The following is a 16,904-nucleotide window of genomic DNA, read 5'->3' as shown; positions in this document are numbered from 1 at the left end:
GAAAATTCCTAGCCTCATGAAAACTGATGGCTTGTTTGAAAAGGGGAGGGGGGGGTCTTCTCACCCCTATAGCTACCTGGCTGGTGGGTGAGATGTGATATAAGAGGATTCACTTCCCCACCCCCACCCTAAGACCCCAACTCCCTGCAGGTACTGGTCATCCTCCATGAAGATCCTGGCCTTCCTCAATCTCAGGACCCTGCGTAACCCATGCGGGATCTTAGATTATATGAAATGAGGGTGACTCCAGTTTCTGTTTTCCATGTTGTCCTTTCTTAATGACTTTTTTTCCTGGGATATCCCAAGATTCATATCCAAGTCCTGTTGAGATCTTTTCTTCCCAATTAATCTTGCAAGTGAAAATCTACCAACTTTACTTCTTTCTGTAGAATATTTCTGTACTATTAATGTGTTGTTGGGAAAAAAAGAGAAGGCACAAGGATGCTAAGAGTGTGTGTGTGTGTACATGTTGGTGGGAATGTAAATTTTAAGTGCAGCCACTATGGAGAACAGTATGGAGGTTCCTTAAAAAACTAAAAATAGAGCTGCCCACTCCTGGACAGATATCCGGCAAAGATGAAAACTCTAATTTGAAAAGATACATGCACCCCAATGTTCACAGCAGCACTATTTAAAATAGTCAAGACATGGAAACAACCTAAATGTCCATCGACAGATTAATGGATAAAGAAGATGTGGTATATACATACAAGAGAATATTACTCAGCCATAAAAGAGAATGAAATAATGCCATTCGCAGCAACATGGATAGACCAAGAGATTATCATACTAAGTGAAGTAAGTCAGACAGAGGAAGACAAATAGCCTATGATATCACTTATATGTGGAATCTAAAAAAATGAAACAAATGAGCTTATGTACAAAACAGAATAGTTACCAAAGGGATAGTGGGAGGGGGAGATAAATTAGGATTTTGGGATTAACAGGTACACACCACTATATATAAGATAGAGAAACAACAAGGACCTATTGTATAGCACAGGGAACTATATTCAATATCTCATAATAACCTATAATAGAAAAGAATCTGAAAAAGAACATACATATATACACACATAAACATTGTAAATCAACTATACTTCAATAAAAAGAGTATGTGTGTAAATATAGGAAAGGGAGCAATAAAGATAATAAACTTATGGGTATAATATGGACAAAACATCCCTGAGTGTCATGAAAAGAGATGGTAGGGAAGAGAGAGACCTTGCACTTACTGTTCTCTGCACTAGACAACACGTGGAGGCACTGACTGGGGACAGCTTGTTTTCGTTTTGGAAATTGATGAGGGCTGTGTGGAAATTGGGGGATGACTTGTGGTAATTCAGAGAAGGCACTGTGCAGCTTACATAGAAGGCAGGATCGGCCTTTGTAAATCATAAAGCTTCTGATCTGGTTGGAGACAAAGACTTGCATATGTAACCCAACTAGAGGTGGAATTCAAGTGTATGATAAATTACTAAGTTACATATTAAAAGTAATAACTGCAATAAATGGGGTGCACCCACGGTTCTAAGTTCAACACACAACCAGTCAATGGAAGACTTTCTTGGACAGCACTTGCTTTTGCTCTAGGGTCCCTCCCTAAATTGTAGTGAAAATGTTCATATTTGGTGCTTGGAGTTTCATAATTTTTTGATTTTTGCAATCATAACCATGTTTTATGAGGCTTCTTTTTAATACCCTCTGTTATTTTCAAAAATTATCAATGTCATTTATCTTCTAAAGAGTTTTGAAGTCACCCATCCCTTAAGTTTCTTTGCCTTTGGTATTGCATGGCTTAAACCCATTAGATATTGGGTCTGGTCTAGGTAATGTTATTATAATGAGTATGAATTTTCATAGTTGCAGCAATTTATAAAGTTCAGATGAACTTAAACATGGCAATTCAAGTAACTAGGTAACTTAACACTTCGAACACTTAAAATTCAAAGAACTTCCTTTGGCAATACTTATCCTTGTGATGGAATGAAGCCCTCTAAGAGGATTTCTTGTCTGAGTTCCAGTTTTCAAGTTGGGAACTAGTCCTCCCTACTCTCAGATCTCTACCTTTCCAGGGAGGATGGTCTCTACTAGCTCCCTAAGAGTTCTGAGCCCTGGAGGGGGAACTGTGAGAATTCCTTTCTCAAGATCCTGCACCAACAATGTACTCTCTAAATTTTCCCTAAGCTCTTCAACCCCAGCTCAGGAAAGGTTTTAGTCTCCTCTTTGTGTGGTGGAGATTTGGCTTGTATATCATCCCATGTTTTTCTTCCTTTATGGTTTACATTAGAAACTCTATGCTCTTAATGCTCCCAGGTTTGCTCTTGCAGAGCTAAAATTTTTTTTTTTCTCTTTCAGTGTTATTGTATCTTCCCCTCTCAAGAACCTATTTTGAAATTCAAAGTGAAGCATCTGAGTTGCTAAATTCTCCTCTTGCTGGGTTCTTCGGTGTTTTCCCTTTTCTAGAACAAAAGCCTTAGCCTAAAGATCTAATTTTTATGGTGAAAATGTTGTAGGGTAAAAAGAAAATGCCAGGAAGGAAGAATACACCTGTCAATATTTTAAATACTTATACGACACGAACTGAATAACTCAGGTGTAAAATTTTGGTCTTTGGCGGCGAGTGAGAACTGGGAAGAAGCTAGGCACGTTATTCAAGATGTTAAGTTCAAATCGTTTTTGAAATTTACCATGAAGAGGCAGATTTTTCTCTCCCTCCTTTGGCTTTGAAAAGCATTCCCTATGTTTTCTATGATCTACCTAGAATTTTGAAGAACTCCTTTTCTATGATCCTCCAAATCTGGGAGGGTTAGTGGCAAAATGTCTTATAGGAAGCAATACTCACTGTTTGATCTAACAGACTCAAACTATCTCCTTGGGGGATAAGAAAACGTTTGTGGCTAAAAAATGTCATCTGGGATCTTCAAGCCCTTCGGCAGGGAGACAGTGGGGAATGTTGTTCTCTTGGCTGTGCCATAGGTTGGGTGACTGGAATGTCTTTTCCCAACCTGTTAATTTCTATGATTGGAGGAAATCAGACCTTAAAAGGAATGGAGGAAGTACAATTTTCAGAGAACAAAAGTGACAACTAGTTATTCTAATATTTTGAAAAGCGTTTTAAATAAATATTTGCTAATGATCAACTATTTAAAAGAATCAATTAAATGCTTACATTACCGTGGATTTAATGCCTAATTTTTGGGAAAAGGTCAAAATGCTTCCAGATTTCTGAGTTCATGAGAGTAAATTTGTATTTCCTTCATAATAGTCATAGAATGCTTGTGACAAATGCAGTGCAAATGAAGATGCTTTATTCTCAACCTGGACTGTTGAAATGAAACTCACTTCTGTTTAGTATCATCATGCCACATATACACCCCACAGAAAATGATTCATGACTAATTGATATATATAGGTATTAGTTTATCTATGTACATGTATGTGTATGTATAATTCTATTAAATATATATATATATATAATTTTTGAAAATTGAAAGGTATTTTTAGCCACTAGAGAGAGTTTGCTATTTCAATCTATCAAACCATAATTTTACATCATGGAGTAGTGGTTAAGAGCATGGGTGCAGGAGTTCGATTGCCTGGCTAAAACCATTTATTAGCTGTGTGACCTTGGGCAAGGTACAGAACCTTTTTGTACAGCAGTAACCTCATCTCTTAAGATGGGAGAAATAACTGCACCTGTCCCATGGCACGGTTGTAGGAATTCAGTGAATTAGAACATGGTACTGTATAAAGTACAAAATAAATGTGAACTTTTGTTATAAATACTAGTATGTGCAAGGGCCATGCTAGGTACTTTGAGGGATAAAAGAAAGAGACACAGTCTCTACCCTTATACAGTTTACTATCTAACTGGGAACCCAAGATATAGTCCCATATAAATTAAATATCAATACCTTGGAAGAAAACCAACAGTTCAGTTCAGTAGCACAGGCCAGCTCCTCAAGGAGAAGAGGAGTATCTTTATATAAGGCGTTAGTCTCACATTTGTTTCCCTTTACCTGATGCTTATCTCTTTGACATGATGAAAACAGGCTCAAGCAGATGTACAATAAACATTGTTTGTAGCGGCCAGCCTACGTTAATCCTGTAGTGGTTTAGTCATGGGTGAGCATTACATGACGCAGATACTGATGCTGGATTAAGGCTCTTGACAACAGAGTTTGGTCCAACTGTTAGTGCTCTGAGAAGTGGGCCAATCTATCAATTTCTGCAGTTTACAGAGGGATAGTGGCTGCTTCAGCTAATTTTTTTCCCTCTGATATTACAGAGAATTCCACTGTGGTTATCTGGTTTAAGAGGTAATTCTGTACAAGGACTGGCACAAAAACTGCATGTCTGATTGCTAAATGAATATATTTCAGTTAACAACTTCTCTGTAAGATCAAAGGCAGGGCTGCTTACTGTGGTCTGGAGTTATCATGGAAGGCCTTGGGAAGAAGTGATTATGAAAGGGCCCTCAAAAAGAGTTTAAGGTAACCCTTGGCTTAATCCCTTTTAAGTCAAATATGAATTCCCCTAACTTAATTTTTAAATGTGTCACTCTAGATTTTTTACCTAAGATTGTCCCTGAATGGTGCCCATATCAAAAGATGCTTTTTAAGCTAAATTATGAGTTTAATAGGTTTCCATGCATTGATTTGAGTATACAACCTTCGTCTATAAAATTGCTTCTGTGGGGAAAAGAGGGGTATTCTGATTTCAGACAATCAATTTATAAGCTCATTTAAAAAATTCTCCTTTGATTGGTTCTTTCACTTATTGAGTGCTTTTCATGTATCAGACACTGTTGTAGTCACAAGTGAACAAAACAAAGATCCCTGCCCTCATGGAGCTGACATTCTAGCGAGGAGCGACAGTTAAATAATAAACATAATAAATAACTGGTAGCATGTTAGAAGGTGACAAGTGCTAAGGAATAAAAGAAGTTAGTGCAGAGTTAGAAGGATGGAGCTGGGTGGCAATTTTAAATAGGATGGTCATTGAGGTTACATTTGAGCAAAGTGTGAAGGGAGCCAGCCAAGGTGGTAAAGCATATCTGGGGGAAGAGCATTTAAGGCAGAAGGAAGAGCCAGTGCAAAGACCCTGAGGCAGAAGCCTACCTAGAATTCTGAAGAACACTAAGTAGGCAAGTGTAGTTGAAAGGGGGTGGGAGAAACAAGAGGATGAGGTCAGAGAGGTAAGCTGGGGTAGTGGCAGGGAGGGAACTTGGCAGATCACGGAGAGCCTTGCAAGCTATTGTAGAGCCTTTGGGAAAGTTAGCAGAGTTGTTTGTATCAGGCTGGTTTAAAGTAAGGTCCAACTGTATCAAACAATTCCTCTTTTTCCTTGTCTCCTATACTTCAATTTTAATGTGGATACAAACCAACTGAGATCTTGTTAAAAGTCAAATTCTGATTTAGCTGGTCCGGGGTAGGGCCTGAAATTCTGCATTTTTAACAAGCTTCCAGGTGATGCCAGACTGCCGGTCCACAACCACACGAGAGTAATGAAAGTAAAGAGGTATTGAGAACCCAGAGATGCTGGGGCTTACCTCTCCATTAGCTGGTTGCAAGGGCCTTCTTGTTCCCTTTGAACTTAAAGAGACAACCCGAAAACTTTCATACTGGTCATAACCTCGTCACTGGCTTCACTATTTCATGGTCCTCTCACCTGGCTAGTAAAGCATGGTCCAGGCCTCTCCTGTGAACACGAAATAGGTTATCTGGCTGTTTCTTTGCAGTCTCTACGAAGTTTCTAGGGCCCCTACACTGCCACTATGGAGGGTCTGCTTCTGAACTTTAACCTGCTCCACTCCTTCAATGATAATTAAATAATTCTCTGACCACATTCCCATCTTACTCCAGTTATAGGAATTCTGACTTGTATCCTTCACTCCTGGCCCTATACCTTGATTGATAGCCCAGCTCTGTAAATTAGGCCTGAGGCAGCTAGAGGACGCTGGTCACGGTCCCAGGATGAAGAGGTGCTCGGCTGATGCTGGTTTAACAGGCAAGGCTGGCCTTCTTAAGCACTAATGCAGTAATTTACAGCTGAGCAGGTCTGGAAGGATTAGACACTTGTGAATATCAAATAAAAGTTATGAGTCAGAATTGGGTTAGAATTGTGCTTCCATGCCTTATTGCGTTATCTCTGGAATGTTCCTCGGCATCTCTGAGCCACAGTTTTCTCATCTGGAAAATGAGAATGATAACAATACCTCCTTCACATATTGAGAAAATGCATATAAAGCACACAGTAAAGTGCCTGACACATAATGATACTCATAAAATAGTAGTTGCTATTTTTTTTTTTAAGTAGTTACTACTAACATCCCACCACGTATCACATCGCTTTGTGGCCTGGCATTACAGTACCTACCTTTAAAGTCCCTGGAGTTAAGGTACCCGGGCAAATCCCTCAGCAAAGGCTTTCAAAGATGAGATACAGAGACCAGGAGCAGTTTCATCATGATAGATGTCACAGAAGATAATTGAAGGAACTTTAGATATTTAGCTTAGAAAGTCTATGATAGGGGAACTGACATGATGGCTGTCTTGAGGGTGTCCTGTATAAGAGGACCCCGAGGACACAACTGAGACCAACGGGAAGAAACTAAACGAAAGCACGACCCTCTCTAACAGTGAAAGCTAGTTGGCGTGAGATGGGGGTGGGGGCGTCTGTGAGGGTCGGCTGGTGCGCAGCTGCGGCAGTGGAGCCAATCACCGGGCGCATCCAGTCCTCGCGCTACGGTACAGTCGTGACGTCGTGACGTCGGCGGTTGCCATGGAGAGGCCCTCTCAGTAGGGAGTGCGAGCTAGCGCCACGGGCCGCAGGGCCGGAGCGTGCCTTTGAAGTTGAGTCAGCTACCATTATGAGCGGCCGAAGTAGGGGTAGAAAGTCCTCTCGCGCCAAAAGCCGTGGCAAAGGCCGCGCCAAAGGCCGAGTCCGCGCTACTCCTGACGACGCCCCACGCGACCCGGACCCAACACGGTGCCAGAGGCTCGGGGAGGAGATCAAGGCGGCACAGGTGCATGCTGGCGCGCGTTGGGGTGGCCTGGAAACCGCTGCGCCCGTGCTGCCCCGCCGGCCCGGGGAAGAGGGAGCCTGCCGGCTCCCCCTGGACTGTGGCCTCGCGCTCCGGGCCCGGGCTGCGGGGGATCGTGGGCAGGCCGCACCCACGCCCGGCCCGGGGAAGGCCACAAACCTCTCGGAGCGCCTGGTGGCAGACACCGTCTTCGTGGGAACCGTGGGGACCGTGGGAAGGCCGAAAAATGTCCCCCGCGTTGGAAGTCGGCGCTGCCCTGCTGGGAAGAAGGCCCCAGTTACCTGTAGCGCAGTGGGGAGGGGGTCTCCGGCCGTAGCTGTTGGGAAACCGAAGAAAGGGACCACTGGGGAGTCTGCTTCCGTTTCAGTGGTAGAGGAAAAGAAGGTGGAGAAGGATGCAGGGTCAGGGCCTCCGGCAACAGATGGCAGCATGGATACACTGGAGAACGTCCAGCTGAAGCTGGAGACCATGAACGCCCAGGCAGACAGGGCCTACCTGCGGCTCTCCCGCAAGTTTGGGCAGTTGCGACTGCACCACTTGGAGCGCAGGAATCTCCTCATCCAGAATATCCCGGGCTTCTGGGGGCAGGCTTTTCAGAACCACCCCCAGCTCTCATCCTTTCTGAACAACCAAGATAAAGAGGTACTCAGCTACTTGAATAGCTTGGAGGTGGAAGAGCTTGGTCTCGCCAGATTGGGCTACAAGATCAAGTTCTACTTTGGGCGCAACCCGTATTTCCAAAATAAGGTGCTCATCAAGGAATATGGGTGTGGTCCTTCCGGTCAGGTGGTGTCTCGTTCTACTCCAATCCAGTGGCTCCCAGGGCACGATCTTCAGTCCCTAAGCCAGGGGAACCCAGACAACACCCGGAGCTTCTTTGGGTGGTTTTCAAACCACAGCTCCATTGAGTCTGACAAGATTGTGGAGATAATCAACGAGGAGTTGTGGCCCAATCCCCTGCAGTACTACCTTATGAGTGAAGGGGCCCGAGCAGAGAAAGGAAAGGAGGGCAGGCCATGTCCAGCAAGGCAGCCAGTGGAGACCCCAGAGCCTGGGGTAAACAAGTCCAATTGATTGTGCACAAGTCTCCCTACTACCTCCTGCTGGACCTGTGCCTGGCTGACCACATGTGTTTGGCTGTCTGCCTTCTCTTCATGTTGACCTCTGTGCCCTGTATTCCCTTTGGACTTCAGTTACAAGAACATGGTGTTTATGATCATGTTCTTTTGCCTCCCCATGGCATTCTTGCTTTTTTACGTTAGTGTCACATGTTACGTGATCTCACCCCTACTGTTTATATGTTAAACACACATGATTCAGATGTTTGCTGCCTTTATCTACATTGCCTGGACCCTGTTCTTGGCTCTGGCCTTTCCCACCTGTCTTTAACGTGGACACTCATGAGTCACCCAAAAAGAGGACCAGTGCATCCTTAAGCTCTGCTACTTCAGGGCCCATGCCTTGCTGGGCTGGTTCATGTGACCACGCATGCCATCTATGGCAAGCTTTTCTGTTGCCACTGCAAAATGAAGCTTGTGCACATGGTATTGGCCATCAGCCAAAACTGATTGTTCTGTGGCTCTGGGGTCACCAGCCAAGGTGCCATCTACAAGATCTCTGGCTTTGGCCAGGGGCCCATGCTGCCCTCCTGGACACAGATGAGGTTAAGGGTGAGAAGCAGTATGCCGTGTGCTCTGTACCATCATGCGTCTCTTCCTGCCTCTGGGCCTTTCTCCTGGTGAACCTTCGTCAGGGTCTGCACCATACCCTGTCACTATTTGGCCACTGAGTTTTGTCCAGGTTGCTATCGGCCCCAATTGGCTTCCTGGTCAACAAGGACCTCAAGAACTGCTTGTGGACCCAGGCCCCCTGCCGGTGCATGAGACACACACCTACCCTCCCCAGCCTTCCAGGAACCCTCCTGGCTGCCAGACTGATGTGCGGGCTGGTATGTATGGACATGTGCTCACGGTCATCAAGCTGTTACTCCAGCTGAGGGTGGGGACTGGACTCACCTATAATCTAGGTATCTTGATTATCAACTCCCCTCATCCCTTCCTCACACGTGACCAGAGTGCTATAGTGGGATTGCTGGGGAAGAGGTATTTCTGATCTGTGGGCCTGTGGCTACTTCATCTCACTCCTCCATGCCTCCTTCCTCACTCTTCCTTCCCTCCCTCTCTTCCTCCTTTCCCCCTCTCCCTGTCCTGTCTCTCCCACTCTTCCCTCCCTTCCTTCCTTTTTTTTTTTTTTTTTTTTTTTTTTGTTTCAGTAGTACCACATCTCAGAAAGAGAAAACAAAACAGTTTTAAAACCAGGGTTTTCTACATAGAGGTAGCGAGATAGCTGGGGACTTGCTATACACACGCACACACTGGGCTAGAAGAGGGTAGAGGAAGCCAGAAGGCCAAGTGGGTCTGGGTTTAGACCCTGCTCCCGACTCCTGGGTTCACGCTATAATTCTGATGTTGAAAATTCTTTTCATGGCTCTGCATCTGCTAGAATGATAATCCCCCAGGCAGCAGGGTTACTCCTGTTCCGACCTTTTCCTCTGTCCCTTAAGACTCAGTTGCCTCCTGCTGTTTCCTCCTCTGTGGTAGCCTCTCTCCCTCTGGAACCTCATTCCCCAGCTTTCCCACCCTTAGCAGTCCTTTGCTGTCTTGGCTTCTACCCTCAAATATCTGTAGAAGTAGGCTTTAGTTTCCAGTATGGGGGCTCCCAAGGCTCTCTCCTGGGGCATGGGGATGGGGGTGCACACAACCTGTTCTGAATCTCCAAGGCTCATTTCCTGTGGGTATAAAAGCTGATGTGGGCCCTCCCTGCCCCGGCTTACCTGCGCCCTCTTTCCCTCTTATCCCTGAGGGTGGGAAAGTAGGGCTGTGACTACACTTGCCCTCCACCCACTAACTTCCCTTTCCTTGTGGAAGACCTTGTTCTGAGTTCCCCAAGGGCTAGGGAGGTCTTGACTCAGAGCTGTCAAGAGGGTGTTTGGGGCAGGGGAGTCGGGGCAAAAACACAGAGTGGGAATGAGTCTGGTGTGGAGCGGGCCTGGAAGAGCAGATAGAAATGGTTTGAGGAGCGTCAGGGAGAACACACCTGACTCTCGGTGTTGGAGCGGATGGGGAGGGACCTTCCCCAGGGTGGGGACTGGAGAATTAAAGGGCTCTGGGCAAATGCGATGCCTAGGTGAGGGTATGCCCAAAGCTTTGTCCAGTCTCTCTCTCATCATTAGTGGATTTTATAAATCATAGAAACAAACAAAAACAGAGTAATGTTACTTTGGATGCTTTCTCTTTTGTTCTAGGTGTGGCCTTGTGTATGTGGAAGATTAATGTTTATGCTGCTTATTTTGTCTTTAAGTAAATCTAACCACTTTCCTCATTTTTTGCTTAATGGGAAAATAGAGCTGTACAGGTCTGCTTCTTTTTTTTTGCACTTTTTCTTCTTTATTATGGACATTTTCAGACATGCACAGAAGTGGGGAAGATGGCCTGTGGACCCCGTGTGCCCATCACCTAGCTACATCAGTTATCAATTATGATCAGCCTGGTTTCATCTGTGTCTCCCTCTCCCTGCCTGTATTGTTTATCAGAAGTCCAAGATCCTCTGCCAGTTCAACCAGGACTGCTTTGGGAGATTGGGACTCTCTGTTGGTGGTGATAGTGGTGGGGTGCACTGTCATTATCACACCAGGTCTGATTTTTGCTTTTCGTGTTAACGAAGTTCCAGAGGTGGGCCTTAGAAGGAAAGTCTTCGGAATTAACAAGAAGTCTCACAAAGAGATGAAGGGGATGCTGCCTTTTCCCTGCATCCACAAAAGGAAAGAGAGACTGTTTGTTGATAAAGACTTATCAGTGTTTGATAAGGTGCTTACTTGAGATCTTTCACCAGAACATCAGTCTTTTTTCCTGTGTAAGATGGAGACTTGCATGACTATTAGAATTATCAGCTTGTCCTGGTCTCATAATATAACTCTGGGCTTGAAAGTATAATTTGGAAATTGTTGCTGTGTTCTGTGATAATAACCTCCCCAAAGTAATCAGTAACTGGTTGTCTTACTTGGTAATTGACACCCTGTTAATAATGCAATTATTTCTTTGTTCTGAAACAGTATAAATAGTTGTAAGCTTGCATGCATGATGGAAAAAATAAAAGCCTGTATCTCTGTTATATTTTTTTAATATTTAAAAAAGAATTGGGAAGTTAAGCAGAGGCTGGGTAGTTGAGGGGATGTGTACTATGGCATACGTGAGTGATTCCTAAGCCTCAGGCCTGTGTGTGACTAGCTACAGAACAATATATAAAATTCTGATTCCCAAGCCTGTACCAGAGATTGCGATTCTGTGGTTCTGGGAAGAAGCCAAGCAGTCTTGTTTTTAACAAGCTTTCCAGGTAATTCTAATGGAAATCCAGTGCTTCTCAAATTTTAGACTACCTCTGAATTTTGTGGGGAATCCTGTTAAAATATGAATTTTGATGCAGTAGTCCAGGGTGGAACCTGAGATTCTGCAATTCTAACAAACTTCCAGTACTGGCAGTTTGCGAACTGTACTTTGAGTAACAAAGGAGATGACCTTCAAGGACCTTTCAAACTAGAATAACAACGCTCAGTCTTGGTTGCATATCAGAATTATCTGGGAAGCTTAAAGAAATATACACGTACTGGCAGAGCGCCTCACAAATACCAACTAAATCAGAATCGAGGAAGGGATTGATCCAGGTGTAGTTATTTTAAAAACACCCCAGATGATTCTGATGTCTAGCCAGAGTTCAGAACTAGGATTTCTGATACTGTTCATAACAGGAGAATCAGCAGCAGACAACCAAATGCCACATAAGGCTGCCCAGCAGAAAATGGCTGGAAAAAATCAGAAGTGGGTTGTTAAATGACAAGAAAATAAAATTGGTTTATAAAATATTGGGCTTGAATCAAATGTTCAGTGTTCAGGGCACAGTAGGTGCTCAAAAGTTGAATGAAAGAATGAATTTAAAACAGTGTATTTTCAGATGCCTTAGTGCTAGGCTGGTAATTAAATTTGTGAAGTGGCCCATATTTGTTTCATAAGGATGTATGTATTAATTCGTGAGGGCTTCCATAACAAAATACCACAGACTGGATGACTTAACAGAAATGTATTTCCGGCTCTGGAGGCTAGAAGTCTGAGATCAAGGTGTCAGCAGGGTTAGTTTCTTCTGAAGCCCTCTCTCCTGGGCTTGTAGGTGCTTGGCTTCTCTGTTTCCACGGCCTTACCTGTGTGTGTGTCTGGGAGCCGTGGGAAGAGGTGGGTGTTGAGTGTAAATCGGGGCAGCTGTTCTGCAGTGCCCGATCGTTTACGTGGGGGCCTGCAGGCCTAGTGTCGCTCCATCTTCAGAAAGGAATGGGGGGAATCAGAATCTGTAGAATCTCCCAATTTTGAATGTTTTCAACTAAAAAATTAAACACCCAGAGCCTCACTATTAGTGATAGGTGGAGTGCAAAAGGGTATGGAGGGCAGCCTGTCCTTAGGCATAAGCGTCCTCTTGAGACCCGTGCAGAGTCCTCTGGGGCTACAAACTGGAGGGGCTCTGCCCAGTTCCTCTCACACACTTGCTTCTTCACAGGTGTGGAGCCTCCACTTCCCAAGCCCCTTTCACACCCCTCCCTTTACTACTTTGCAGAGCCCATCCGATCTGGGGCTCCTCACCGCCCCAGGGGCCCATTCATTCACCATCTCTGTTGTAGACATTAGAGATAAAGTGATGGACAAATACAGCTTTGAACTCTGCTCCCCTTCTGGGTTTCAGCTTCCTCTCAGCTTTTGCTTGGAATTGTCAGCAATCTTTTTTTTTTTGCCCTTTTCCTGCATGGGGCTGGCGAGTGTTTTAGATCCATATGGGGGATTATTCTCTGGCCTCTAGGTCAGACTTCACAAGGCAATTTAGACTTTTGATAACCTGGAGAGTAAGGGCTTCTTGGAGTAATTCTTGGTAAGAGTCCCTTACCCCTTTCTCACCTAGCTTAATCGCAAAAGGCCTTCTGATTTCTTAACTTGTTACTTGCTGGGCTTTTTCGGAATGTAGTGAGTTTGTGCTATGCCATAGGGGAGCGGGGAGAGAAAAATAAATGGTCTTGCTACCTGTAGCTTACCGAAAGTCTATCAACTTCTGACTGTCTCTCCTTACACTTTGGGCTTCCCTTTCTGGTCTTCCTGCATTGATTTGCTACAAGGGAAGGAGGCACGCTGCCCTGGGGTGGCTTCACCTAGGGAGGGGACTTTACCCCCCTTTGCCCCTCTGAAGATTTTGGAAACTCCTTCTACCCTCTTACCCCTTGAGGTCCTCAGCCTTGGGGAGCCACCGTTAACTGCTGGGTGGGGACATATCCCTCCGGTGCCGAAGCAGTAAAAAAAAAGAAAAAGAAAAACAGGGATACTATCTCCAGTCTGTGGTTTCTGTCTCTTTGTCCTTATAGCATCTTCACTTCTGCTTTTGGCATCTTCTCCAACTATATTTCACCATTTTGGCTCACAACTCACTTCTGCTAATTCACCTTCACCTGAAACTCTGACCTTGTGTTAGTCCTGCAGCTTTACCCCGGATCAGCACCCTCTGGCGAGGTGTCCAAGGCTGGAACTTTGAATTCCTTCCTCCTCTCCCTACCTCCTATCAACCTGGTCCTCAGTTGAGGTTTGACAAATATAAGACGAAATAACTCCCACACGTGGCACTTCATGGTTTACAAAGCACATTCACTTTCATGATCTCAGTGATAACAATTATCCCGTAAGATGGCTCGAGGAGGTTAAGTGATGACTTGACCAAAATCACAAAGCCAGTAAGCAATAGAGCCAAGGGCTCAGACTCAGGTCTTCTGCTTCCAAACTCCTTCCATACATGCGATGATAAACTGAGGCCAGGGCAGGTATCTGGCACAGGAATCTAGGCACTTCTTTGCACAGAACCTGTATTTCACCCTTCACACGGTGCATCAGAACCCCCGGTAAAGCACATTAGGCACTGCCAGTCAATCGGAGTTGACATGTGAATGTGAACCTTCCTGACCATCCCACACTGCAGCTGCTGTTGGAGCTCAACTAGGGGCGGTGACCTGACGGCCTGGGTGACCTAGACTGTGGCCGAGGCTTCCTTTAACTGCTCCGTCCCAGGGGCAGGATTGGTTATAGACACACATGGCTGCAGATGGAGGCTGAGTGAGGTTCGGGGCTGTAAGTATCAATACTTAAATATGAGTGATTTGAGAAAAAGATGACAAGAAGTTCTCCCGTAACAAGAAGTCGGGTGATAGGAAGTTGCAGGCTTGCTTCAGTAGCACAGGGATATTAGGGCTCTGGGTCCCCCTCTCTGCTTCTCTTCTTTGGGGTTTCCCCTCACGGTTCCTTAGCTCCAAGCACTGCATCCTCATCCAGCTGCGCTTAAAGGCAGGAAGGAGGCGGAGGGCGTCCCCTCTGTCTTTATCAGGGAAGAAAATCTCGGCTGGTAGTCCCTGGTGGATTTCAGGGGACCTGAGTCAGGTCCCTGGGGCCAGAAATGGGTCACACTCCCACACTCTGCTTCAAGGAAATCTAGCACTTTTCAGCATCTCTCATGGGAGTGGGGTTCTGCCCTCAAGCAATAAGAGATCAGAAGTCTAGAATTGCTGGGAGATCTCAGTCACTTGTAGGTTCATCCTTTTTGGGGTGGTGTGGCTGTGCTGGTGACCTGGAACACCACTGAGTAGCTGGAGGCCCGTGCGTCGGCGCTTTCCCCAGCCTCTCCCTGTCACCTCTTCTGACGAGGAAGCTCTACCCGCACTCCGTGTTTTGTGTCTCACCTCTGTTTATGGTAAATGCTTTTCTGGCCAGCAATGCCTTTTTGGTGCTCCTGTCTCCCACAGCACCTAGCTCAGGGTTCGCTCAACGCTTGGTGTATGTGGTCAGTAAATGCTAGTGGAGTGAATGCATTAAGCCAATAATCTTTCTAAGGTGTAAATTTGATCCTGTCAATCACCTGTTCAAAGCCTTCAGGAATAAGGTCCAAAATCCTAAGAAGCTCATGACTGGCCCTTCGTTATCTGACCCTACATGTTTTTTCTTTCGAACTTCTTTATCATGAAAATTCACATAAAAGTTGATAGAAAAGTACAGTGATCACCTATATGCCTACCATTTAAGTTAGTAATTTTTAACTTTTTGCCATATTTGTTTATTCACGTGTCTGTATGTTTATATTTTGCTGAACCACTTGAAAATAGTTTGATGTTTCACCCCTTTTGAGCATGTATCTCAAAAAAATAAGGATACGCTCCTACACAATCACAAAACCACGATCAGACTGCAGAAAGTTACACTTCCCGAATAACGTCTACTATCCAGTCTGTATTTAGAATCTTCCATTGCTCCCAAGATTATCTTACAGTATTAGTTTTAAAAGCAAGATCTAATAATGTTCAGGCATTGCATTTTGCTGTTTTTCATTCTTTTTAAAACAAGAGTAATCCACTCAGTTTTTTTCCCCCATGACACTGAACTTCTAAACAAGTTAGGCCAGTTGTCTTATAGGCTGTTCCACATTCTGGATTTGTCTGATTGCGTCTTCCTGGGTGTAATTTAACTTTTTTCTCTGTCTTCTGTACTTCTTGAAAACTGAGGATTTGGATGAAACACCTTTGGCAAGAATACTGCGTAAATGAGGTGTGTACTTAATAAGGCGTCGCTTCAGAAGGTACATGACAGGTTGTCCTGCTATCATGCTGTCAGTTTGATCTCAGAAGTTGGCATATAATAATCACCTCTAATGCTTTCAAATAAGGACATGTTTTTCTTTATTTTCTCTTTGCTGTCACTGTGGACTTGTGGAATTTTATTTATTTAATGTCTTACAGTCACTTACAGTCATCTTTCATTTGGCTCCGTAATTGACCCGCATTTTGCTCCAAACTCACTTTCAGCACACTCCTCTCATCTTTGTCCCTGATTTTCTCCCATTGCCCCGTGTGCTGCACACCAGCCAGCGTGAACCACTGTGGGTTCTGTGGACAGCACGGTGCTGCTTCACGCCCCGCACGTTTGTACACACCATTTGCTAGGGGGAACACCCTCGTGCACCCTCTCGGGTGCTTAGGTACGGCTCAGATATTTTTGTCTGGGCTGTAGTTTTTAATCTTTCAAGGCTGAATTAGTCCCTCCCTTCTCTTTATTTCCACAATATTTTGTTCATACTTTGATTCATAGTACCTAATGGAGTGACTTGTTCTTGTCTGTTTCCCTGTCTGCTCCCACCAGAGACTATGAGATCCTTGAGACCACAGAATAGTAATTAACAGTGTGTCTTAATCATTTTTGCATTCCCATAGCTCAAGGGCTTACACATAGTAGGTGCTCGTGAAGTACTGAACAAGTGAGCAAATGAATGGTCCTTAATAATTCATGAAGGCATTGGTGACAAATTACAGAGAGGTTGGAAGTGCCCAGGAGCAGAGACTGGGAATAATTTCAAGTGAAGGAGAAGCATGAACCTAATACAAATGGATTAAAGGATAGTGGGTGAAGGAAGCTATTACCTGCACAAAGCCTCAGGCAAAAAGTGCACTAAATTACTCTCACAGCATACTGGAAATAAAGTAGGAAAATGGAAGCGAGCTGGAAGGCAAGTGAAGAATGTTGGAAATGTACTAGGTATGCTCTGCTTTAGTAATATTCCACAGCACACAAGTCTATAATAGAAAAGAAAAAGCCAAGCCGATGTTATTCTGGTAATGACTTTCCTGGGATCTTTCTCTGTCTTTATACATGCATGTGTATAATAGTCTGAGATCTCCTAAGAGGTCCCTTGAATTCAAATGACTTCAAAAAATTGGGTTAGAACAAAGTCAGTCTCT

General features: G+C 44.5%; 1 protein-coding gene and 1 long non-coding RNA gene across 4 annotated transcripts in view; one reads left to right on the top strand and one right to left on the bottom strand.

The window, feature by feature from the left end:
* LOC131743660 (uncharacterized) overlaps nt 1–6,774 on the bottom strand; it is a 68,248-nt gene extending 61,474 nt beyond the window's left edge. The window contains exons 1-2 of the long non-coding RNA XR_010837374.1: nt 6,382–6,774; nt 5,555–5,703 (exon numbers count right to left, since the gene is read on the bottom strand). This is a non-coding gene — a long non-coding RNA (uncharacterized lncRNA). The remainder of the gene's footprint in view (nt 1–5,554; nt 5,704–6,381) is intronic.
* Nucleotides 6,755–16,904, top strand: part of TSPYL5 (TSPY like 5) — a 95,326-nt gene continuing 85,176 nt past the window's right edge. Inside the window, exons 1-2 of one of the 3 annotated variants that reach the window (XM_059042477.2) lie at nt 6,755–8,996; nt 10,353–11,219. In XM_059042477.2, the coding sequence (XP_058898460.1) occupies nt 6,875–8,122 (1,248 nt within the window). In that variant the 5' untranslated portion in view covers nt 6,755–6,874 and the 3' untranslated portion in view covers nt 8,123–8,996; nt 10,353–11,219. Of the gene's footprint in view, nt 9,075–10,352; nt 11,220–16,904 lie in introns of those variants that run through there. The other 2 variants (XM_059042476.2, XM_067017084.1) reach the window with 2 other exon arrangements.

Source organism: Kogia breviceps, chromosome 17 (genome assembly GCF_026419965.1).
Source record: "Kogia breviceps isolate mKogBre1 chromosome 17, mKogBre1 haplotype 1, whole genome shotgun sequence".
Taxonomy (NCBI): Eukaryota; Metazoa; Chordata; class Mammalia; order Artiodactyla; family Physeteridae; genus Kogia; species Kogia breviceps.
Note: the sequence above shows the minus strand (reverse complement) of the source record. Positions and strands in the feature narration are given on the sequence as shown.